This window comes from Cajanus cajan, chromosome 2, assembly GCF_000230855.2.
Source record: "Cajanus cajan strain Asha chromosome 2, NIPB_CcT2T_4, whole genome shotgun sequence".
Lineage (NCBI taxonomy): Eukaryota > Viridiplantae > Streptophyta > Magnoliopsida > Fabales > Fabaceae > Cajanus > Cajanus cajan.
Genome location: NC_138518.1, coordinates 26,204,485 through 26,228,793, shown reverse-complemented (window position 1 = coordinate 26,228,793; position 24,309 = coordinate 26,204,485). Strand labels below are relative to the sequence as shown.

Here is a 24,309-nt window from a genome sequence, read left to right as displayed (position 1 = left end):
ATCGATTATTCTTTAAAATAATTGATTATCTGGTTCTGAAAAACTTATAAATAGTTTGAACATTTTGAAACTTCAGAACAAGATAGAATTGAGAATCAAAATTAGAAAAACGTGTTTATGAAGTCTTTGTGACATTCTTGGAGAGTTTTCTTTGTGAAACCAAGAAGAAAAACATTTTTGAAATGCTTTGAGAAAAGATCATCATCATCATCACATTCTTGAAAGGAGACAAATTAAGATTTGCTTCTAAATTCCAGGTGAATTCGTTCCTTAATTCTTTGTGAATATTTGTAAAATCTTGAGTAGGTTTCTCAAGTGACAAGGAATTATTGTAGTGGGTTTCTACAAGGGGTGCTTTCTTGAGGTCAAGAAAGTGGGTATCTTGAATGTAGGAGTGTATGCATGTGTGGTATGCTTGTAAAACTTCTTCATTAAGATAATGGAACAGATCTTGATCAGGTTATGATTGAGGACTGGATGTAGGTCACATGTGGAGTGGGTGAACTAGGATAAAAGACTTGTGCAATCTTCTCTTACGCTTATCTTTTACTTTGTGTAATATCTTGGTTGTATGTAAAAGAGATCATTCTTGATTAGAATGTTTGCATGAGCAATATTGATCTGAGCTGAATCAAAGTATTGCATAGTGATTGTACGTAACTTTGAATCTCATTAAAAATTAATCAAGAAATCATATAGGATTCATTCATCATTAACAAGTCTTTAAGAAACTTCTTTGAAAATTCATAATTAGAAAAAGTTTGAATTGAAATAAAGATCCTAAAACTCTAATAATTTTTTAAAGTGTCATAGAATCCAATTCACCCCCCCCCCCCCTCTTGGATTGAGCCATTCTTTTCTAACATATATGAGGATAGATGACCTTATATAACAATTAGTGGGTGTTTTTGTGTTTAGTAAGATTGATCTTAGGATGTGGTATCATCAAATTAGAGTTGAGGATGAGGATATATACTAGACAGTTTTATGCTAGTTATCTAAGTGTGATTTTTGATTGTATGAGGTGAATGTTCTAGGCCCTGTAAATTCTAGTGGAGATATAACATAGATCTACCTAAGGTAGAAGTTGTGCTTAAGTGGGAGATACCAAAAGTCAATTAGTGAAGATAAGAGTTTTCTTATATTAGTTTATTATTATAGGAGAGTTATTGAGAAAATTTCTAGGATATCATTACCTTTGACTAGATTGACTAAGAAGATTGTTGTCTTTGTGTGGGATAGTGTGAGATAGCTTCCAAACTCTAAAGGAAAGATCGCATAGTGCTATCGGATTTTAGTAAGTCTTATGTGTTATATAGTGATGCTTCTAAGCTGGGTTGGTTGGAGTATGGATGCAAGAAGGAAGGGTAGTAGCTTATGTGTCTAGGCAATTGAAAATTCATGAGAGGAATTACCTTACCATGACATTGAGTGAGCAGTTGTGATATTTACACTAAGATTTGGAGACACTACCTATATGATTATAAGCTTGAGGTATTTAGTGATCATTAGAGTCTTAAATATCTATTTGACCCGAGAGAGTTAAATATAATACAAGAGAGATAGTTGGAATTTCTTAAGGACTAGGATTTTAATCTTAGTTGTTATCTAGGTAAAGTCAATGTAGTAGTCGATGCTTTGAGTAAGAAACCTTTATATTCATCTTCACTTAAGATTTGAGAGATGGACCTTTTGGCTTGGTTTATGGATTTAAGTTTGAATTGTGAAGTTACTCCTAGTAGTGTGAAACTAAGTATGACTTGAGTAACAAATGGATGGTTGAAAGAAATTAGAGAAGCACATTTAGATGATTCATTTTGGTGGTAAAACATGAGGCTATAGGACAAGATAATGGATGAGGGTTTGCCTTGGATGTAGGAGAGTGGTGAGATTTAGATACTGAGTATGAGTACCTAGTAAACTTATGCCTAGGTGTTTGATCTTTGGAGTGGGTCATAGAAGTAAAGCTAATATTGTGACAAATGCCTTGAGTAGGACAATCATTCATCTATTGTTTTTGATGATGTATCTGATGGATTTAATTGAGGAGGTTAAAAACATAAGCGTGATGTATAAGCTCACCCTTAAGAGCATTGGATTGGGTATGTCAAAAACAACTAGTGAATTAATGGATGAGATTAGAGAAGCCTAGGAGTTAGATCTTTTCTTAGTGAACCAAGTGGAGAGAATTGGTAGGGGTATGGATAGCCCTTACAAGTGGAGGTTGATGGTGTTTTAGGGGTTTGAGGATAGAATATATGTGCCTAGTAATCCCAAATTAAGGAAGATGATCTTAGAGAAAGGACATAAGAGTATTCTTAGCATTCGTTTAAGAGCTACTAAGATGTATCAGAGTGGCGTAGCGGAAGCGTGGTGGCTTAAGATGAAGAGAGAAGTAGAGGAATTTGTGTACTCGTGTGTAGTATACCAGAAGTCTAAGGTGGAACACTAAAAGTCTTTAAGATTTTTATAGCGTTTAGACGCCCTAGTTTGGAAGTGAGATAGTGTGTGAATAGACCTTGGTTGTAGGTTTGCCTAAGATGCTTAAGAATTTGATTCTATTTGGGTTGTAGTGGATAGACTCACCAAGTTTACTTGTCTTACCTTGGTTGATAATAGACATTCCTTAGTGAAATTGATAGAGTTGTACATCTATAAGGTAGTGAGGTTGCATGGGAATTAGAAAGCAACATGCGAGGAGTCTACCCATTGCAAAAAATTTCGGGGACAAAATTTCATAAAGGAGGGGAGAATTGTAACAGCCCAATTTTCATAGAATGTACGAGGACCCAAAAGCCCAATGAGGGTAATTTAGTAACTTACAGGAGTGTTTTAGTAGCCCAGAACGGGCCGTTCCAAATTTGGAACGGGCCGTTTCGGAGACACCTGATTCCTATAAATAGAGCACTCTAGCACTCCCAAAAAGCACACTTTTCACTTTTCTCTTCTTTTCTTCTTTGCTCTCTTCTTTTCCTTCTACACTCTTTGAAGACCGAGGGGCACTCAGAGGAGGAGACCAAGGAGATCTTTGTTTTAGTTTCAACTATTGTTTATCCAGGTACAGGGGAAAAGGGGATTATTTATATGTAGAGTTACATGAGGGAATTGGGTAGAGGAAGAGTCCCTTAGGATTATGAGTAATTTTATAATTATTTCTGTTTGGAGAATTATTGGTCTTATGTGATTCTGTATATATTTAGGACTATGAATATATGATTTATTTGTAAAAATGATGCTCTGGGAGAGAGAACAAAATTATAGAAAAGTACCTGTAAGTTAGGTTTTGGAAAAATTGGATTATTTATGTTTGAGGAATTAATGATTCCATTAGACTGTATATGTATTGAGGATTAGAAATATGCTAATAATTTGTACAAATGATGATCTGGGAGAGAGAACGAAATTGTAGAAAAGTTCATGTTTGTTAGGTTTTGGAAAAATTGGGGGTTTTATTGTTTGGGTTAAGATTATATTAAATTGGCAATTTAATCTGGTTATATATTAATTTATAAATATTATTATTACATGATTTGGTAAAATTGATGATCTAGATGAGGATGAGGATTCATGGTGAATTACTTGAGGGGTATGTGACCCACTATTTTGTGTGGATTGTGTATGTATTTTGGAATTGAGATGTGGATGTGGATGTGGATGTGAATGTGATTGTGGTTCCTCACACTTGTGACCAGGGGTGGCACGACCTTAGACAAGAGATGCTATAGGCATAACCTTGGCATAGTATGGGATGGGTGATTCCTCATGATTATGTCGGGGGTGGCACAACCTCAAGCCAGAGATGTTGTAGGCATGACCTTGGCACAGTGGAGAATGTGATTTCTCATACTTATGTCGTGGGTGGCACGACCTTGGGCAAGAGATGCTACAGGCTTAACCTTGGCATAGGGTGGGATGTGTGAGGCAATTAATGTTTATGTCGGGGGTGGCACGACCTCAAGCAAGAGATGCTATAGGCGTGACCTTGACATAGGGTTAATTGTAAGATTTGTGTGGATTGTAATGGATTTGTTTGATTATGAATTGTGATGTGAAGATGATGAATGATTGATAGAATGATGATATATCTATAGAAATGCTTGTAAATAACATTTCAAGTTATGATGAGATAATGTTGTAGATTTCCTTGTGTGCTTTATATATAAATGTTTTCTTTTCTCACCATACAATTTGTGGATGTTTTATGTGAGGAAGATCCAGCTTTTAGTGGCATCTAGAATGTCAACCGTTGAGTTGTGGGTGTGCTCTGATATTGTGACATCGGGGCAGAGAATTCTAGGATAAATTTTTATATGTATTTAGAGTTATACCTTCTCTTTTGAAAGCAATTTGTAAACTCTCAAGTTTTACCTTCTAAATTTTATTTTTAATTATTTTGGTTATTTTTGAAGGTTTTATGTGAACCTTTTTACCAACGTTGAATATTTTATTCTTTAGTTTATTTACAAGATTTATTTATATATGTGTTCGGGTAGTATGGGTGTCACAATAGTAACTTACGTAATGTTTATATGTATAATAATTTACAGAAATTATATAGATAAATAGGTACAAAATTTAGGATGTTACAATATACATCCATACCAAAATCAAGGAGATGTGAGGCAAGCATTGGATAAAGGCTAAGCAAACGAAGGGAATACATCAGATGAAGACACCTACCAAAGAAATAGAGAACAAGACACGAGCAACCAAAATGAAGGAAAAAAGCTAACAAGACGTCAGATAAGGAGATCAAATAATCAAACGAAATTGAGCCTAGCATAAGAAGGGAAATAATAAAGACGCAGACATTACAAGACCATGGAAGATGGGCAAATCCTAGCAAGAGCACCCTAGACGAAGTCAAGTACTTACAACAGCCAACTAGACGGAGTCTCGAATACACAGACGATGGTCAAGAAAGATGTATTGCATCTGAAGACACAACGAGACGAACTATGTAGCATCCACACTTCCGGAAGAACACATGAAGACATCAAAATAGAAGAAGGAAGATAAGAAAAATGGATGAGAGCTTATCCACAAATCAAAACAGCGTGTGTCAGAGCAAGTACACCTACCAGTCAACAAAGGACAACGCCTCTGTCGCTACAATACCAAGAAAGTACAGAGATGTCTTAATGCCAGTCATAGAAGCACAAAAATGGTACAAAAGATCTCGAGAAGCACAGATTCAACAAGCAAACATTAAAAGCAAAGTCAGAAGCATTAAATGTCACAATCCATGAAGATTGTAAAAACTAGATGAAAGAATCAGATGATAGGTAATCAAGCATAAAAACGAAGTCTGCTTATAGACGAAAGATGATGGAGTTGTTCCTTCCATGGGTGATGACAAAGGTTGAAAGGAGACTCCTTGCCCTTGATCTAGGCTCACCAAAGGGTAGAGAAAAGGATGACTTTGATGGGAAAGGAAGATAGGCGTGAGGTATAGATAGTTGGCGGAAGTGTTTAGGGTTAAGGTGTTTGGTGCTCACAAGGTTGGCTCACTCCAAAGGTAAATGGAGGCCACTCTAGGGTTCTCACTCTCCAAGGGTGGAGATAGGAGAAGGTTAGCCAAAGTTAACCTAGTGACTAAGGAGAAGATTTGAGGCACAAAAAGGCTCACTCAAATTCATATATTCCAAAGTATTTACAAGTGGTGGGGTGTTGGGTATTTATAGGAGGGGAGGCATCTAGGGTTTCATTTGGGACATGCATGGCCGAAATTCATAAGGCAAATGCACTCCAAATGACATGCCAAATGAACCCTAGATGCTACTTGGTGACCAAGTTTGGAATCTATGGGTCTAGATTGGCTACATCACGGTGCATGATAAGACCATGCAACATTTGCCCTCCACTTGGGCCTAAGTCTTTCTATCACCAAAAATAGATCCAAAGCTCACCAATAATGCGTCACCTCCTCATGTAACACCCTAGCCCAAAATTAAAAACCCTAATCATCTAAAGCACCCCATAATACAAGGGTAAAATAGGAAATACAAGGGAAAATAAGTTCTAAGTCCTAAACACCCCAAAATACAAGGGTAAAATTGGAAATACAAGAAAATAAATTCTATGACTAAAATACCCCAAAGTACAAGGGTAAATTTGGAATAAAGTAATAAAATTCTATACTTCTCAAATTGGTCATGAACCATGCGATGGGTTTCACATGAAGTACCAAGGATGGTCCTCCATCGAAAGAGGACTACCACCAGAATGAGACACTAAAATATCAGACGAAGCCTATGAGGAATAGTCAAGGCAAGCCACGAACCAGACAGGTTGAGACAAATGAAGCAAGTGATGTAGGAAACCGAGCATCAAGAAAAGAATAGTTGGAACACGTATATGCGTCAGTTGATCATAAAATACTCAGACAAAAATGTCTAGTACAACTATCCCAAAGCGCAAATCAGACGAGGCATATGACTAACGTCAAAAAGAAAGCCAATTATGCATCAGACAAAAGAAAGCATAGACTGAGAGACACTCCAGATGGAAACAATGTTTGTCCATTCACATTGTTAATCATACCAAAGAAAAGTCAAAAACTCAAACGCTGAAGTAAAAGTCAAAGATTGAAATACATAGGACCAACACGTGAAGATGAAGACTGGCACGCAAGCAAATAAAGAATCACGTCTCAAGGAACAAGCCAAGACATCGTCTATGACCACAGAAGAACTTTCAACGTAAAACGCATGATCTAAATGAAGAAACAAAGAAGAAGAGAAGCATGCAAAAGCAGAGCATGCATGTGTCAGAAAAAGTGCATTACTTTTTCAGGAAAGGACAACGGCTATATTGCTGCATTACTTTTTCTTACCTTTCTGTACTTATTTTAATCTCTGATTTGTGCTTAATTGTTGATATTCTGCACTATTTTCTATTTAGGCCTTAATTGGACCGGTAATTCATATTTTAACTAATTTGAATTTTCTTAATCTAATTATTCCAATTTTTATTTTCAGAGTAGTTTAATAATTATCTGGGCTTGGAATTAATTTCTGGACTTCAAGAGGAGCTGCCACGTCATCTTCCACGTCAGCACCACATCAGTGCCACATCAACATTTTGTTTTATTTTATTTTTCATTTATTTTATGTATTTTCTGGTCAAACCTGACTTGGGGGCCCATGTTGACTCTTCTAGGTGTTTTTTAGGGTCCTAGGGCAGCCACCAACCTTCAGACTTGATGTGACCACGTTACCTTGCTGCCTTCTCTTTGTGTTTTACGTTTTTCTCTCTTGTAGCTGAGTTTTACATTTTTCTCTCCATTCCTCTTATCTAAGTTTACATTTTGTATCTGAACCCCTTGCATTGAAGAATATTATTTTCCATTTACGTTTTGCTCTCCTCTCCTTGCATTTTTGTTTCTGTATCTGCTTCTATTTTAATGGAAGGCTAAAATCCCTGGGGTTGGCTTCTTGTTATGGATTGTAATCTCTGTTTGAGGTTGGGTATGTTTGTATATCTCTGTTCTACTTTGTTCTTCTTCATTTAACCTTTGTATCAATGTGTCCATGCTTAATGGGTTGTCCTCAATGCCACAGTTGCTTAATTTGTGACGAGGTTGATGTTGTATACGTTTGCTTAATTCGTGTAGGGAAATCTTGAGTTAATCTTCTCTTAGTTGGTTAACTCGGATGGAACAAGGATTAAGTGGCTGACAGAGTAATCTCATTGTGAACCAAGGATAAGAGAGTTACAATCCGAACAAGGAGCCAATCTATTTTACTTGTTGTGTTATCTGCGTTTTTATTGTGTTATAAACTGAAAAAAAAAAACATGAACCAAACCCCCCCACCACTTCGTGCTTAAGCCTTTGACAGAGAAAAATGGTCCTTGGGAGACGACCTAGGACAACTTCCTAGTACTGCATTTAATTGTTTTTATTTGACCGGATACGGCTTCGATCAATTTTGGTGTCATTGTCGGGGACCATCAATTCCTGTCAAAGGGTGTGTGTTCTTTGTTTTTGTTGTTTAATGTGTTCTATTGTGTGTTATGTGTGTTTTTGGTGTAGTGTTTTAGTGTATCAGTATATCAGTTTTAGTGTATCAGTTTTAGTGTATCAGTTTTTGCTTCAATTTTGTATGAATTTTGTGTATCAGTTTGGTGCTTGCGTTTTTGTGTCTCATTACATGTTATGTTGTGTATTTGTGTTTGTTATTAGTCTCCCCAGGTGTAGCAAGTAAGCCATTTGAAGAATTCGTGCTATTCATGCAACTAAGAGAAGCAATGGAATAGTAATCCTATGAAATAGTAAATTTGAATTCTGAGTTGTATATTGTATGGTATACTCTATTTTCAATTCATGCATACTCTATTTCAATTAGGCGTGCTCTGTTTTCTCTCCCTACTACTCCTCTATTTGGGTTCTAAAATTGTAGGAAATGGTGTGAAAATGTTGCAAATCTGGTGCATTTCATGTGCGCGTGAATAGTTCTGAATAGTAGCTGAATTTTCCAATTAATTGTGATTTTTGGTTTTGATAGCTAGACTTGTTATTTTTGCCTCAAATGTTTTGTGGTAACTTCTTTCAATCAATATTTTGTGTAAAAAATAGCTACGGCACATAGTTTGGTCAAGATTTGGAGATACCAAAATTTTTGAAAATTGTTTTCAGCAAAACTTCAAAGGGCCATAACTTTGGCTCTGGTTATCGGAATTAGGCAAACTTTTTTTTCATTGTGTAGAAAAAATAAGATCTATCAAACCCACACGATAAATCGTGTGGCCCCAGCTAGATTTTCAAAAAAAGGCCGTTTACTATTTTTTTTCTAATTTTGAAGTTTTATTTCCTTATTTTTCCAAACTTTTCTTAGGTAGTTCATATAGCTAGGCTTTGAATTTTGCTCTCAAATTTTTTGTGGTAGTTTCTAATGATTTTAGGGTGATGTTGGTGCATTAGTTTTGATATTTTTTTTAGTTTTCATGGAAATTCCCATTTTACCCCTACTATTCACGTGTCCTGATGCATGTGTTGCATGTAATGCATGACTAGGAGCAACCCTGATTTTTTGCACCCATTTGATCCTGAGAATGAAAGGACATTCCATAGACGAATTAGAGAGCATATCATTCCATCTTTAGATAGTGATAGTGTTAGTCATAGTCATAGTGATAGCCATAGTGATAGTCTTAGTGTAACTGTTGCATCTGAGCTTGATTCAAGTCAGCTAGAAAACATGGGTGAACAACCTTATAATGGACCTCGTGAGAGGACTCTTAGGGATTGATGCTGCCAGTGGAGGAGCCCTTGGTGACATGACTCCGACTGAGGCTAGGCACTTAATTGAAAAAATGGCCTTCAATTCTCAGCAATTCAGTGCCAGGAATGATGTTATTGTGCTCAGGGGAATTAATGATGTAGTTGTTGATTCTTCTTCATATGAAGATAGGAAACTTGAGGGGAACCTTAATACCTTGGTCAGTTTAATCACTCAACTTGCCATCAACCAGAAATCTTCATCTTCATCTACATCTGTGGCAAGGGTTTACAGCATTTGCACGTCAAATGACCATCATACATATTTGTGTCCATCATTGCAGCAGCCTTCTGATGTTCATGCTCCTCAAGCCTATGCTGCAAATATCTACAATAACAGACCAGTGCAGCAACAACAACAAAATTATGATCTGTCCTCCAATAGATACAATCCTGGTTAGAGGAATCATCCCAACTTAAGGTGGGGAAACTCTCAGCAGCAGCAAAATCAAGCACCTTTCCAGAACCATCCCTCAAGTTCTTCATACCAGCCCCCTCAACAGAGACCTCCTCCTCTTGCACCTACAGCCCAACCAGCTTAACTTTCTACTTTCTCTGAGCCTTCATTGGAGGAGTTGGTGAGGAAGATGACCATTCAGAACATGCAATTTCAGCAAGAGACCAGAGCTTCCATTCAGAGCTTGACCAATCAGATGAGGCAGATGGCTACTCAACTCAATCAGGCATAGTCTCAAAATTCAGATAAGTTGCCTTCACAGGCTGTGCAGAATCTGAAAAATGTGAGTGTCATCACATTGAGGTTTTGGAAACAGATTGACATACCCACTGCAGTACCTCCACCTCCATCATCATCTGCACCTGTACCAGTACCCGTTCCATCATCTGCACCTGAGAAAAATGATGAACCAGTTGGTGCCCGAAATTTTCATGCAAGTGGACCTTCTTCCAGCACCAATTCTGATTTGTAACAGCCTCCTATCCCTCTTCTATTTCCTCCTAAATTGATTCCAAGAAAAAAAATGGAAGAGGTGGATAAGGAGATATTGGAGACTTTCAGGAAAGTAGAGGTGAACATACCTCTGCTTGATTCCATAAAGAAAATCCCGAGATATGCAAAATTCTTGAAGGATCTGTGCACTCATAAGAGGAAAATGAAAGGCAATGAGCGAATCAGCATGGACAGAAATGTCTCAGCACTCATAGGTAAATATGTTCCGCACATTCCTGAAAAATGTAAGGACCCAGGTACATTCTGTATACCTTGCATTATTGGGAATAGAAAATTTGAAAATGCCATGCATGATTTGGGTGCTTCTATAAATGTTATGCCTCTGTCCATTTTTAAATCTCTGTCTCTTGGTCCTATGCAACCTACGGGTATGGTGATACAGTTGGCAAATAAAAGTGTCGCCCACCCTACAGGTTTCATTGAGGATGTCTTAGTTCGGGTCAGTGAACTGATTTTTCCTACTGATTTCTATGTGCTTGATATGGAGGAGAGATTCTCCCATGGATCTGCCCCAATCATTTTAGGCAGACCATTTTTGAAAATAGCCCGAACTAAGATTGATGTGTATGCTGGTACATTGTCCATGGAATTTGGTGATAGTATTGTCCATTTTAATATTCTTGATGCCATGAGACATCCATCTGAAGACCATTTTGTTTTTCGTGCTGAGATACTTGATGATGTTGTTGATGAGTATGCTTTTGATTTTTATTCTTTGCATGATAAGAAACATTGTTTTCTATCTGATCTATATAATTCTCTTGCATGCATTGAATCTGATTATGTTTCTGAATCTGTTTCTGAGTTTGATTTTGAATCTATTTCTGTATCCAATTTTGATTCCTGTTCCAAGAATAAATCTGATTTTGTATCTGATGTTTTGGGTGTTGTACCTCTGGATATTATTTCTTTATAGTCAGAATGCACTAACCATGTTTTAGGAAGTACACATGAATCTGACTTGCAGGCTAAGGTACATGCTGTGGAACCCTTAGTTCCTCCTACTGTTCAGCCAGCACCCATTCCAGAATTAAAGCCTCTACCAGAAAACCTCAAGTATGCTTACTTGGAGGATGATGGGAAGTTTCCAGTGATCATTTCCACCTCCCTTGATGTTGTCCAAGAGGAGAAATTGTTGCACGTTCTGAAAAAGCATAAGAAAGCCATCGGTTGGACCCTAGCGGACATTCCTGGTATCAGCCTATCCACTTGCATGCATAGGATACTCTTAGAGGATGGAGCTAAACCAGTTAGACATCCCCAGAGGCGACTCAATCCTGTCATTTTGGATGTAGTGAAGAATGAGGTGACCATGCTTCTTCAAGCTGGGATCATTTATCCTATGTCAGATAGTCAGTGGGTGAGTCCAGTCCAGGTGGTCCCCAAGAAGACAGGCCTCACTGTTGTGAAAAATGAGAGGGATGAGCTCATTCCCACTAGAGTGCAAAACAATTGGAGGGTCTGCATCGACTACCGAAGGCTGAATCAAGCAACCAGGAAAGATCATTTTCCGCTGCCTTTCATTAACTAGATGCTTGAGCGTCTGGCAGGTAAATCTCACTACTACTTTCTTGATGGTTTTTCTGGTTATTTTCAAATCCATATTGCTCTTGAGGATCAAGACAAAACCACATTCACCTACCCTTTTGGCACTTTTGCCTATAGGAGGATGCCCTTTGGCCTATACAATGCCCCTGATACCTTCCAGCGGTGCATGCTTAGTATCTTTTCTGATTTTCTTGAAAATTGCATAGAGGTGTTTATGGATGATTTCACTGTATATGGATCATCTTTTGACACATGCTTAGATAATTTGGATAGAGTGCTTAGTAGATGCATTGAAACTAATCTTCTTCTGAATTTTGAAAAATGTCACTTCATGGTAGAACAGGGTATAGTTTTAGGGCATATTATTTCTAGTAAGGGCATAGAAGTAGATCCTGCAAAAGTATCTGTTATTTCACAGTTGCCTTACCCTTCTTGCGTGCGAGAGGTTCGATCTTTTCTTGGCCATGCAGGTTTCTGCAGGAACTTTGTCAAAGAATTCAGCAAGAAGGCCCTTCCGCTATCCAATCTACTACAGAAAGAGGTTGATTTTGTTTTTGATGACAGGTGTTAACAGGCTTTTGACTGCCTCAAGGAAGCACTGACCACCACTCCAATCATTTAGGCACCTGATTGGACAGTCCCATTCGAGCTGATGTGTGATGCATCCAATTATGCATTGGGAGCTGTCCTGGCACAGAGAGTTGACAAGTTGCCTCGAGTGATATATTATGCTTCTAGGACTTTGGACACTGCCCAAGCAAACTACACTACCATAGAGAAAGAGCTTCTTGCCATTGTCGCCACCGGCCCAAACGGGCCTCGGCGGTCGCGAAGACGGTCGAGCTCGCTTTTTATTTTGGTTTTGAAAATGTATTGGATTATTAGAACGACTTGTTCTCAAACTGAGACCTTGTCGATCTTATCCAATTTATTTATTAAAAGTCTCACCAATCCATGTTAATCCCAAGCGGGACCCTCTATGGATTAGCGGTTTTCGTAAAAGGAGGGTTCATGAAGTCGCCACCAATGTTTTACTCAAAACATTGGAAAAAGGGATAAGGCAATTGATTTTATAAATCAACTTCGGCCATTACAACCAGAGTTGGGTAAGGGAGTCGGTTACGTGTGGGGAAGGTGTTAGCACCCCACAACGCCCCTTTCGGGTTCCCTATGACAGATTATTTCTAAAATAATAGCGTAAAATTACTAAATTACCCCTATTTATTATAAGCGATTATAAATTAACTATCTACATGATGACAGTTAAATATGCACACAGAAAGCAGTAAAAGAAGGGATTTTTAGAAAAGAAACCTCTTGAAGCGTGCTTTTTATATATCAAGTAAAACTGGGAAGCTTTTTGGCGTTCCCTCGCTCTACAAGCCCGCTCACTCCTTCCTAAAAATAATTTTTGACTTGGAAATCCGGAGGATTTCCCTTCGACTAGGTTCGATCCTCAAGCAAAATGGCTCGGGGTTCAAGAACTTCGTCGGATCAACTCTCCGAGTGATTTCTAGGCAGAGCACTGCTCAAAAAAACCCAGAATACTCAAGAAGAGGGTTAAAACTGTGTGTGAAAGTGTCCAATGACGTCCAATTGACGTCATATTTATAGGGAACAGGCCCAATACGGGCCCTGGAGCCAATACGGCCGTATTGAAATTTTTGAACTTCAATACGGCCGTATTAAGTTCAATACGGCCGTATTGAAATTCAGAAATTTCAATACGGCCGTATTGAGTTCACTGCGGCTGTATTGAAGCTTCAATACGGCCGTATTGATTTCAGTACGGCCGTATTGAAGTTTCAGAAACTTCAATACGGCCGTATTGAGTTCACTGCGGCCGTATTGAAGCTTCAATACGGCCGTATTAAGTTCAGTACGGCCGTATTGGGCTTCATTCCCTCCACTTTCTTATTTTGAGCTATTCTAAGACCTCTAGACCTACAGAGAACCCTCCTAGGGCCTTCCAGGAGTCCTTCTGGCTGATCTTCCTTCAGTCTTCGAGAGTCTTCAAGCTTTATTTCCGACCCGGGCAATTTTAGGGGTCTACAGCTGCCCCCCCTTTACTTAGTCAAACGGTCTTTTGGTGTACCGATTGACAAGTAAAGGAGTTGACCCAATTGTCCGGGTAATGTGCCATCCTTCCGACTTGTAGTGTCTTCAGGTGGGAAAATTGTTGAGTAGCCTCTCCAGGTTGGTGCATACCTCCGCGCTTCTAGTCACTTTGGTAGCGTGAGTCTTGCCCTCTCCAGGGTGAGTTTGTCGTCGCCTCTCCAGACTTGTGCGTGAGTCTTGCCCTCTCCAGGGTGAGTTTGCCCTCTCCAGGGTGAGTTTGCCCTCTCCAGGGTGAGTTTGCCCTCTCCGGGGTGAGTATTAGTCATCGCCTCTCCAGACTTGTGCGTGAGTCTTGCCCTCTCCAGGGTGAGTTTGCCCTCTCCGGGGTGAGTATTAGTCGTCGCCTCTCCAGACTTGTGCGTGAGTCTTGCCCTCTCCAGGGTGAGTTTGCCCTCTCCAGGGTGAGTTTGCCCTCTCCGGGGTGAGTATTAGTCGTCGCCTCTCCAGACTTGTGCGTGAGTCTTGCCCTCTCCAGGGTGAGTTTGCCCTCTCCAGGGTGAGTTTGCCCTCTCCGGGGTGAGTATTAGTCGTCGCCTCTCCAGACTTGTGCGTGAGTCTTGCCCTCTCCAGGGTGAGTTTGCCCTCTCCAGGGTGAGTTTGCCCTCTCCGGGGTGAGTATTAGTCGTCGCCTCTCCAGACTTGTGCGTGAGTCTTGCCCTCTCCAGGGTGAGTTTGCCCTCTCCGGGGTGAGTATTAGTCGTCGCCTCTCCAGACTTGTGCGTGAGTCTTGCCCTCTCCAGGGTGAGTTTGCCCTCTCCAGGGTCTGCCTCCGTGTTCTTGACGACATTGGCAATGTGAGTTTACCCTCTCCAGGGATTTGAGATGATTGTTGTCTCCACAGTCCACGATGCTGCTTCGACGGTTTTTCTGATTTTGTGCCGCTGAGGGCTGGATAACGCAGGGATCCGTCTAGGGGATGTGCAGTCATTCATAGGTTCCTGTGCCCCAACTTGCATTGCATTGTTGGTACCCATTGAGGAATTTCTGTTTCCTTGGGGTGTAGACACAGATGCTCTTCTTGAATTGAGCGATGCCTTATGTTTGGCTGACGTCCTTTGACGTTGGTGGAGTATCCCGGTTATCCTTGTTCGGGTGTCTCTTTTCGATTTTTGATTTTTGTAGCCTCTATGTAGGCTGCTTATCCACTGGGGATTTTGTTATTTATTTCTTGGCTGGCCTCTTCTGTTAGGCGTATCAGCTTGACGTTCAATGATTGGCTGAGAGCCAGATTCCGCTTGGGGAATGATTATTGATCTTTTCGATTTTTTGAAAGAGTGCCTCTGAATAGGCGAATTATCTTGATGCTTGATGATTGGCTGAATGCCGAATTCCTCTTGGGGAATGGTTATTAATCTTTTTGATTTTTTTTTTTTTTTTTTTTTTTTTTTTTCCTTTTGAAGGAGTGCCTCTTGAGTAGGCGACTGGGGATTTGGGGATCTTATGTATCCCAGAGTATTATTTAGGAAGCCTCTACAGGCTTAGACTCACTCAACGCCTGAGTTGGAGAGCTATCTTCCACTGAGGAAGTTTTAAGTCCTTTGACTAGATATACTGCTTGGGCGATCGTGCTTCCATTGGGAATTTTGTCGATCTTGCTTTGATAGCTCTCGCTGGGGATTTGTTCCGTGAGCTTGAGTTGAGATTTCTCTAGGGAGTATTATTTCTGCGAGCCTCTCCAGGCTCATTTATTCTGTACAGTTGGGGAGTATTATTTCTGCAAGCCTCTCCAGGCTTTAGTTATTCTGAGGAAGTATGATTTCTGCAAGCCTCTCCAGGCTCAGTTATGATGAAGGAGTATTATTTCGGCAAGCCTCTCCAGGCTCAGTTATTTTGTACGAGGCGATTGATTTTCTAAATCTTTTGCCTTTTTTGTCGTTTTTGGCTTTTTCTGTATTTTTTGCCTTTTTTGTCATTTTTTGGCTTTTTCTGTATTTTTGCCTTTTCTGTTGTTTTTCGGCTTTTTTCTGTACAGAAATGTCTCAGTTATTCTGAGAGAGTATTATTTCGGCGAGCCTCTCCAGGCTCAGTTATTCTGTGGGAGTATTATTTCGGCGAGCCTCTCCAGGCTCAGTTATTCTGAGAGTATTCTTTCGGCAAGCCTCTCCAGGCTCAGTTATTCTGTATGACGCTGTTGATTTTCTGAATCTTTGCATTTTGCTTGCTGCTGTCATACACAAGCAATTTTTCTATTTTTTCTATTTTATGTGGTTGCCTCATGATAAGGTCTTTGAATGTGCAACTAATGTGTGTGATGCACAAATGCAAGTTTTATTATTTAATGTTTTTTAGAAAAATGAATGGCTCTCCCTATCCTCCTTTTCTTTGAGGAATTTCTGTCATCGGCGTGAGGGAATATTTTTGTGAGCCTTTTATGCAGGAGATTATGGATTTTATAGGAACCCCTCCAATTTTCTTTATTGACCGATTATTAAGGAATTTCATACAATTTTTTAGAAATACCAATTTAGAGGCATAATCACATGGTCAAGAGAGAAAAGAAATGAATAGATATTTTATTAATATTCACAAGTGTTTTTATAGAAAGATATACAGAAGGAATTTCTGAAGAATGGCTGGCCAGGGTAGGCTATATACATTGGGCTTAACAATTATATCTGTAATTGTTGCTCTTTACATTCCCTAGTTGCTTCGGGTGAGATGCCTGAGCCAGGAGCGCAGATGCTGCAAGACGCTTGCTTCTAGAAGATAATCACTTGAACCGCCTTTCGGTTTTCGATTCAAGCGATCGTTGCTTGCTTATCTTATTCTTTTGCCCCTAACTTTTGCCTAGGACGTATCCTAGCGGGGATAATTTCGCCTTTGTTTTGCCTAGTACCCTTGTACTGGCGGGCTTTTTATTTTGCCCTAACTTTTGCCTAGGACGCCCTTTTTGGGTTTTCATCCTAGCGGGCCTATGCAAGCAACGTCTTCAAGCATAGTACTTCTTTACCTCGTCAGCGTTGACTGGGTATCGAAGTTCTTTTCCATCCATGTCTGTGAGGATCAATGCTCCTCCTGAGAAGGCTCGTTTTTCCTCGTATGGTCCTCCGTGATTTGGGGCATACTTTCCGATTTTGTCCTTTTGAGTTGGTAGCAATTTCTTCATTACCAACTCTCCCTCATGGTAGACTCGAGGGTGGACTTTCTTGTCAAAAGCCTTTTTGGTCTTCCTCTGATAGGCTTGACCACGGCATATGGTGTTCAGCCATTTTCTTCAATGAGGTTCAATTGGTCATACCGGCTTTGAACCCATTCTACTTCGGGAAGTTTTGCTTCCATAATTACCCTTAGAGAAGGTATCTTGACTTCGACGGGTAGAACTGCCTCCATCCCATAGACGAGGGAGAATGGAGTAGCTCCTGTAGATGTGCGTACTGAAGTCCTATAACCATGAAGAGCGAAGGGTAACATCTCGTGCCAGTCTTTAAATGAGACAACCATCTTTGCACTATTTTCTTGATGTTCTTATTGGTTGCCTCGACTGCCCCATTCATCTTTGGCCGATATGAGGAAGAATTATGGTGTTGGATCTTGAATTCTTGGCACAGTTCTTCCACCATTTTATTATTCAGATTAGATCCATTTTCAGTGATGATTTATTTCTCCATGCTTCCACTAGATTATTCTAAAATCTTTTGGGACAAGAGAGAAGAGAAAGGAAAGATATTTTTGTTCTAAAGTTTGTGTTTTAGAGGGGATTTATTTTTTCAAAAATGGTTTTTGTAAGAATGGATGGCCAATGTGTTTAGGCTTGTTTGATTAAACACTTATGAAGTTAAAAAGTCGTGTTGTGATTCGACAACTTGGATAGCTTCCCTTGAACCTTTCTTGAATTCGGTTCGTGGTACCATCATGGATTTCTTTTGTTTTTTGATTGTCCTTATTTTTGCCTAAAACACCCTTTTGTGGTGTTTTAGCGGACTTTTGTTTTTGTTTATTTTTGTAACCCTAACTTTTGCCTAGGTCACCCTTTCGTGGGATTCCTAGCGGGTCTTTTGCTCTTATTTTTGTGCAGCCCCCTTTTTTGGGTTTCCTGCCGAGCTTTTTTTTGTTTTTAGGATTTCTTTTTATCCATGATGGCACTTGTCGAGGCCAAGGGAAGGTGCTCCAAGTCGTCACACACACCTCCACATGAAAATGATGTGGGTTTATTATTATTAAGATGATTTTAACCTCATTCATGTTTATTCAAACAGGGTTAAAAATGATGTGGTTTAGAATTTTATTGTAAGCAAGAAAAGAAGCAATGAAGAATGATTTTATTATAATCATAGCGGAAACATGTGTCCTTATTTCATCACTGGTATGGGTCCTAATGTTGACCTCTTTTATCTCTCGGCCATGCCCCAAATTCACAGTCTCCAATTTCTCTTGACGAGTTGGAGTAAGCGAGCTTCTCGTTTTAGCAGTCTTTGCAGATCCGGAGAGATGGTCTCCTCATCACTCTCCAACTCAACCCATTCATTTTTGGATCCCGGTCAGAGCGAACAATTACAGACATAATTATTTTATTGGTTCTGTTTAGGTTTAGAATTTATTAATGTTAATGGGGAAAGAGAGAAAAGAACAAAAAAGAGAGTAATGTGAAAAATGCCTCTTTATTGATATTTTAAAAAAACTGTAAAACCCTTATTTACATGAAAAGGTTCTCATGATCTCGGGTACTGATCATGAGTCCTAAAAGAGAAATATGAAGGGGCCCTATCGTGGCTTGTTCTTCTCTCTACTCCTGCTTCGACAGAGGATTCTTGCTCACGTCGGGCACTGTTGAATCAAAAGTGATCCACCCTGCATCGATAAGGTCTTGGACCTTATTTTTGAGAGCTCTACATTTCTCCGTTGAATGCCCCGATGCCCCCGAATGGTATAGACATTTGTCTTGCGGTTTGTACCAATAGGGGTGAGGTGGATCAATCTTCTTTAGTGGAACGTAAGCTAGAAGTTTGGCTTCTACTAGCTTCGGCAGGAGATCGCTGTAGGTGGTCGGAAGTTTATCAAACTTCTTCACAGGGGTGAATTGCGACTTTCCTGACTTCGAAGTGGAAGAAGATGAAGAAATATTTACGGCATTGACTCCTCCCTCCTTCTTCTTCCCGTAGGTCTTCTTGGCTTCAAATGATTGGGAAAGCCCAGCTAGCTTTCCACTTTTCAGCCCTTGTTCCACTCTTTCGCCAATGGTGATGATGTCCGAGAAGAGTGTTGTCGTGTTCCCTATCATCTTGTCATAATAGGGACCGGTCAACGAGTTTATGAATAGGGACACCGTCTCCTTATCCGACAGCGGGGGCTCTATTTGTGCCGCCAACTCCCTCCATCGTTGGGCGTACGCCTTGAAGGATTCATCATTTGTCTTACTCAAGGCTTGAAGATCGTACCTATCGGGTGTTAGGTCGATGTTATATTTATAGCGCTTGAGAAAGGCGTCGGCCAACTGCCTCCATGTGCATACTTGACTTCCATCCAGCTGCATATACCAATTGAGTGCGGTGTCAGCCAAGCTCTCTTGGAAGCAATGGATCAAGAGCTTTTCATTGGTAGCATATGCAGCCATTTTTCGGCAATACATGGTGAGATGACTTTTGGGGCAAGTCGATCCCACATATTTTGGGAAATCGGGCACTTTGAATTTGGGAGGGAATTGGATGTCCCTCACCAAGCACATGTCAGCGGCATCTTTGATGTCAAAATCATGCCCCTCCATAGCCCTTAGCCGATCCTCAAGAGCATGGAATTGTTCCTTTGAAACCTCGGGCTCTTTAATCATGATCCCCGCCCCGAGGGGTACAGCTCGTGGAGGTTCTTCCTCATGTTCCTCCTCCTCATGATGATGGGACTCATGGTCACTGTGGTGAGACCCATGTGCATTATGGTGACGCATGAATTCCATCATTTGCGTCATTTGTTCTTTGAGCTGTGAGAGCTCGGCTGTAAGCTTCTTATTTTGGTCCTCCAGCGTTTCCATCTTCTTGATTTTCTGCGCGCGTGTGAGGACAGAGAGATGACCAGCCACTTTCTAAAAATGAATATTTAATCTAATTAATTTATGGAATGAATACGCTCTTGACATGAGCTTGATAACCCTCCATTTTTAAGGCGCTGCCTTTTTAAAACAGAGTGTTACTACCCTCCTTGACTTATGATCTCTCCTTAACGGAGAATCTCGATAATTATGGGTCTCTTTTACTCATGTCAAGAGGTATTGGTGAACCTAGAATGCATGGTTTATGAGGATGCATGATATCTTTATTGGTAATGATGCACATGCTCCTCACTTTTATTATATTTTCACACATGGTCTTTCCCCTCATGTCATGGTTTTTTCATGCATGGGGATTATTCTTTAGACCTTATCACGAGGTTATTTATTAATGCACAAACAATTGCACATAAGCATTTACACAAACAATTCACTCATCCACGAACAGTCACGAGCGAATCACGAGGTAGGGGTATCCTGCAGAAAGGTGCATATTCAAGGTAGGTTCTAACTGTTCTCACCAGTCCAAGGCCCCCATGGTGCCCCCATTATAGGGACCCAATTCCTCTCATCGTAGGTCGATGGAAAGCTCCAACGCACCGTCGGACTCAAGTTCATGGTTATCACCTTGAGTGATGTTTTCCGACAACGGTCTACGGGCACCTATAGACCCATTCGACAACCGGCCGTACTAACATCCACTCCCTATGGTTAATCACTCATGCCCCCGGGTATAGAGGGAACTATTGTGTGCAAAGGTTTGTGTGCAGTTTTTATTTCAAACAATTGCGTAAATTTAAAAATACAACAGTTATTAAAGCCAAATAGATAAACATGTTATCATACAAGTGAGGGGTAATAAAGTAATTTTAACTATTATTTGTTAAAAATAATCTGTCACTAAATGGGACTGACTCTCGAGGCTTCCCCAGTGGAGTCGCCATCTGTCGCCACCGGCCCAAACGGGCCTCGGCGGTCGCGAAGACGGTCGAGCTCGCTTTTTATTTTGGTTTTGAAAATGTATTGGATTATTAGAACGACTTGTTCTCAAACTGAGACCTTGTCGATCTTATCCAATTTATTTATTAAAAGTCTCACCAATCCATGTTAATCCCAAGCGGGACCCTCTATGGATTAGCGGTTTTCGTAAAAGGAGGGTTCATGAAGTCGCCACCAATGTTTTACTCAAAACATTGGAAAAAGGGATAAGGCAATTGATTTTATAAATCAACTTCGGCCATTACAACCAGAGTTGGGTAAGGGAGTCGGTTACGTGTGGGGAAGGTGTTAGCACCCCACAACGCCCCTTTCGGGTTCCCTATGACAGATTATTTCTAAAATAATAGCGTAAAATTACTAAATTACCCCTATTTATTATAAGCGATTATAAATTAACTATCTACATGATGACAGTTAAATATGCACACAGAAAGCAGTAAAAGAAGGGATTTTTAGAAAAGAAACCTCTTGAAGCGTGCTTTTTATATATCAAGTAAAACTGGGAAGCTTTTTGGCGTTCCCTCGCTCTACAAGCCCGCTCACTCCTTCCTAAAAATAATTTTTGACTTGGAAATCCGGAGGATTTCCCTTCGACTAGGTTCGATCCTCAAGCAAAATGGCTCGGGGTTCAAGAACTTCGTCGGATCAACTCTCCGAGTGATTTCTAGGCAGAGCACTGCTCAAAAAAACCCAGAATACTCAAGAAGAGGGTTAAAACTGTGTGTGAAAGTGTCCAATGACGTCCAATTGACGTCATATTTATAGGGAACAGGCCCAATACGGGCCCTGGAGCCAATACGGCCGTATTGAAATTTTTGAACTTCAATACGGCCGTATTAAGTTCAATACGGCCGTATTGAAATTCAGAAATTTCAATACGGCCGTATTGAGTTCACTGCGGCTGTATTGAAGCTTCAATACGGCCGTATTGATTTCAGTACGGCCGTATTGAAGTTTCAGAAACTTCAATACGGCCGTATTGAGTTCACTGCGGCCGTATTGAAGCTTCAATACGGCCGTATTAAGTTCAGTACGGCCGTATTGGGCTTCATTCCCTCCACTTTCTTATTTTGAGCTATTCTAAGACCTCTAGACCTACAGAGAACCCTCCTAGGGCCTTCCAGGAGTCCTTCTGGCTGATCTTCCTTCAGTCTTCGAGAGTCTTCAAGCTTTATTTCCGACCCGGGCAATTTTAGGGGTCTACAGCCATTATTTTTGCTCTTGATAAATTTAGATCTTATTTGCTTAGTTCTCGTGTTATTGTCTATACTAACCATGCAGCTCTGAAGTACATGCTGAAAAAGGCTAAGTCAAAGCCCAGATTGATCAGGTGGATGCTTTGGCTCCAGGAGTTTGATTTGGATATCCGGGACAGCAGTGGAGCTCAGAATTTAGTGGCAGATCATCTCAGCAGAATTGAAAGAGCTGAGCACAGTGCCGGTGTCATGCCCATCCAGGATAATTTTCCTGATGAAAATTTGTTGATTGTTTCTTCTATTTCTGTTTCTTCTACCACCCCTTGGTTTGCAAACATTGTTAATTTTTTAGTTGCTTCTATTTTTCCTCCCTTAGCATCACGAGCTCAAATTGATAAAATTAAGAGTGATGTTAAGCATTATATTTGGGATGACCCCTATTTGTGGAAGTTGTGTAGTGACCAGGTGATCAGAAGATGCATACCAGATCATGAGATCGATTTGGTCCTGCAGTTTTGTTACTCTTCCACACCAGGTGGCCATCTAGGTATTCAGAGGAAAGCTCGCAAGGTGCTCGATTATGGTTTCTACTGGCCCACCATCTTCAGAGATGCGTGGAAGATTTGTAGCACTTGGGAGAAGTGTCAGCGAGTAGGAGGATCCCTTACATGGAGACAACAGATGCCTCAGCAGCCCATGCTATTTTGTGAGGTGTTTGATGTTTGGGGTATTGATTTCATGGGTCCCTTTCCTGTTTCTTTTGGTTTTTCCTACATTCTTTTAGCTGTTGATTATGTTTCAAAATGGGTGGAAGCCAAACCCACCAAAACTAATGATGCTCGGGTTGTTGTGGATTTTGTTAGATCTCACATATTCTGCAGGTTTGGAGTACCCAAAGCTATTGTTAGTGATCAAGGCACCCATTTTTGTAACATATCTATGCAGGCTTTGCTCAAGAAGTATGAGGTAGTGCACAGAATTTCTACACCCTACCACCCCCAAACCAATGGGCAAGCTGAAATTTCAAACAAGGAGATCAAGAGAATCTTAGAGAAGATTGTCCAACCCAACAGAAAAGATTGGAGTAACAGATTGGATGATGCTCTTTGGTCGCATAGGACTACCTACAAAGCACCCATAGTGATGTTTCCTTATCGGGTTTTCTTTGGCAAGGCATGTCATTTACCTGTTGAGATTGAGCATCGGGCCTACTGGGTCGTGAAGACCTGCAACTTCTCCATTGATCAGGCTAGTGAGGAAAGGAGGTTGCAACTAAATGAGCTTGATGAGATCCGCTTGGAAGCCTACGAGAATTCAAAATTCTACAAGGAGAAAACCAAGAAGTTCCATGATAGCTTGATAGCTAGGAAGGACTTCGTGGTTGGCCAGAAAGTTCTGTTGTACAATTCTCGGCTCGGTCTCATGGGTGGTAAGTTACGTTCTAAGTGGATTGGACCTTTTGTTGTTACAAATGTTTTTCCTTATGGTACATTTGAGATCAAAAGTGAATCCACAAACAAAAGCTTCAAAGTTAATGGGCACCGTCTGAAGCCTTTCCTCAGCAATCCTTCCCTGATGAATGCAGTTGAAGAGGAGATGTCTCTACTCGACCCCGCTACTCTCCCACCATGACTTAGGGAGTTTTCTTTCCCTCTCTCCTTCTTTACTTTTATTGCACATTTCCAATTCTGTTGATTGTTCTGATTGCTTTGATCTTATGTGTGAGCCACATTGGGACAATGTGTGATTTAAGTGTGGGGGGAACTGTTTTGGTTATATGCTTTTAGGGTTTATTTGTTATTTTTGGTCTAGGTTTTATGTTTAGGTGTTATGTACAGTTTTGCATGTTTCTCTTTGATTTCTGGGTTGTGATAGTTTGTAGGCACTTGCTTCACTCTTGGATAGGAGTTTCTTGATACTGTATGGTTTGAAATCCCTAATTTTCTCTGCTTGGAAAGATGATTTTGTGGTTTGAGAGGTTGTTTTAATTATGACAGATATACCCTGTGTGAGGATTTGAGCCACTCTCTGTTCTTTCTTGTGTGTTATGCCTTTTGATTTCTTGCACAGTTGCCTTGTCTTGACTCTGTTTGATACTTCTTGATTCACATGCATGTTTGGATATGATTAAGGTATTTTGATTCTCATAAGCCTCTAGCCAAATAAGCCTACCTTGAATTAACTCCTCTAATATCCCCTGTTGAGCCTATTTCCCCTTCTT

The 24,309-nt window shown here is 40.2% G+C and overlaps 1 protein-coding gene across 1 annotated transcript; it reads left to right on the top strand.

Annotated features, from left to right (window-relative positions):
- Positions 1 to 10,260: 10,260 nt before the first annotated feature.
- Positions 10,261 to 23,720, top strand: LOC109793885 (uncharacterized). The gene is made up of 7 exons (XM_083069542.1): positions 10,261 to 11,139; positions 11,218 to 11,610; positions 11,782 to 12,362; positions 22,142 to 22,414; positions 22,547 to 22,841; positions 23,034 to 23,431; positions 23,594 to 23,720. Exons 1-7 carry the CDS (start codon positions 10,261 to 10,263, stop codon positions 23,718 to 23,720), a joined length of 2,946 nt encoding a protein of 981 aa, XP_082925668.1.
- Positions 23,721 to 24,309: the final 589 nt, after the last annotated feature.

Excerpts from the sequence above, each read along its gene's own strand:
- LOC109793885 (XM_083069542.1), top strand. The coding sequence starts at position 10,261 with ATGGAAGAGGTGGATAAGGAGATATTGGAGACTTTCAGGAAAGTAGAG. Across the intron at positions 11,140-11,217 it reads TATCTGATGTTTTGGGTGTT|GCTAAGGTACATGCTGTGGA; the intron begins GTACCTCTGGAT and ends TCTGACTTGCAG. Across the intron at positions 11,611-11,781 it reads CTATGTCAGATAGTCAGTGG|ATGCTTGAGCGTCTGGCAGG; the intron begins GTGAGTCCAGTC and ends TTCATTAACTAG.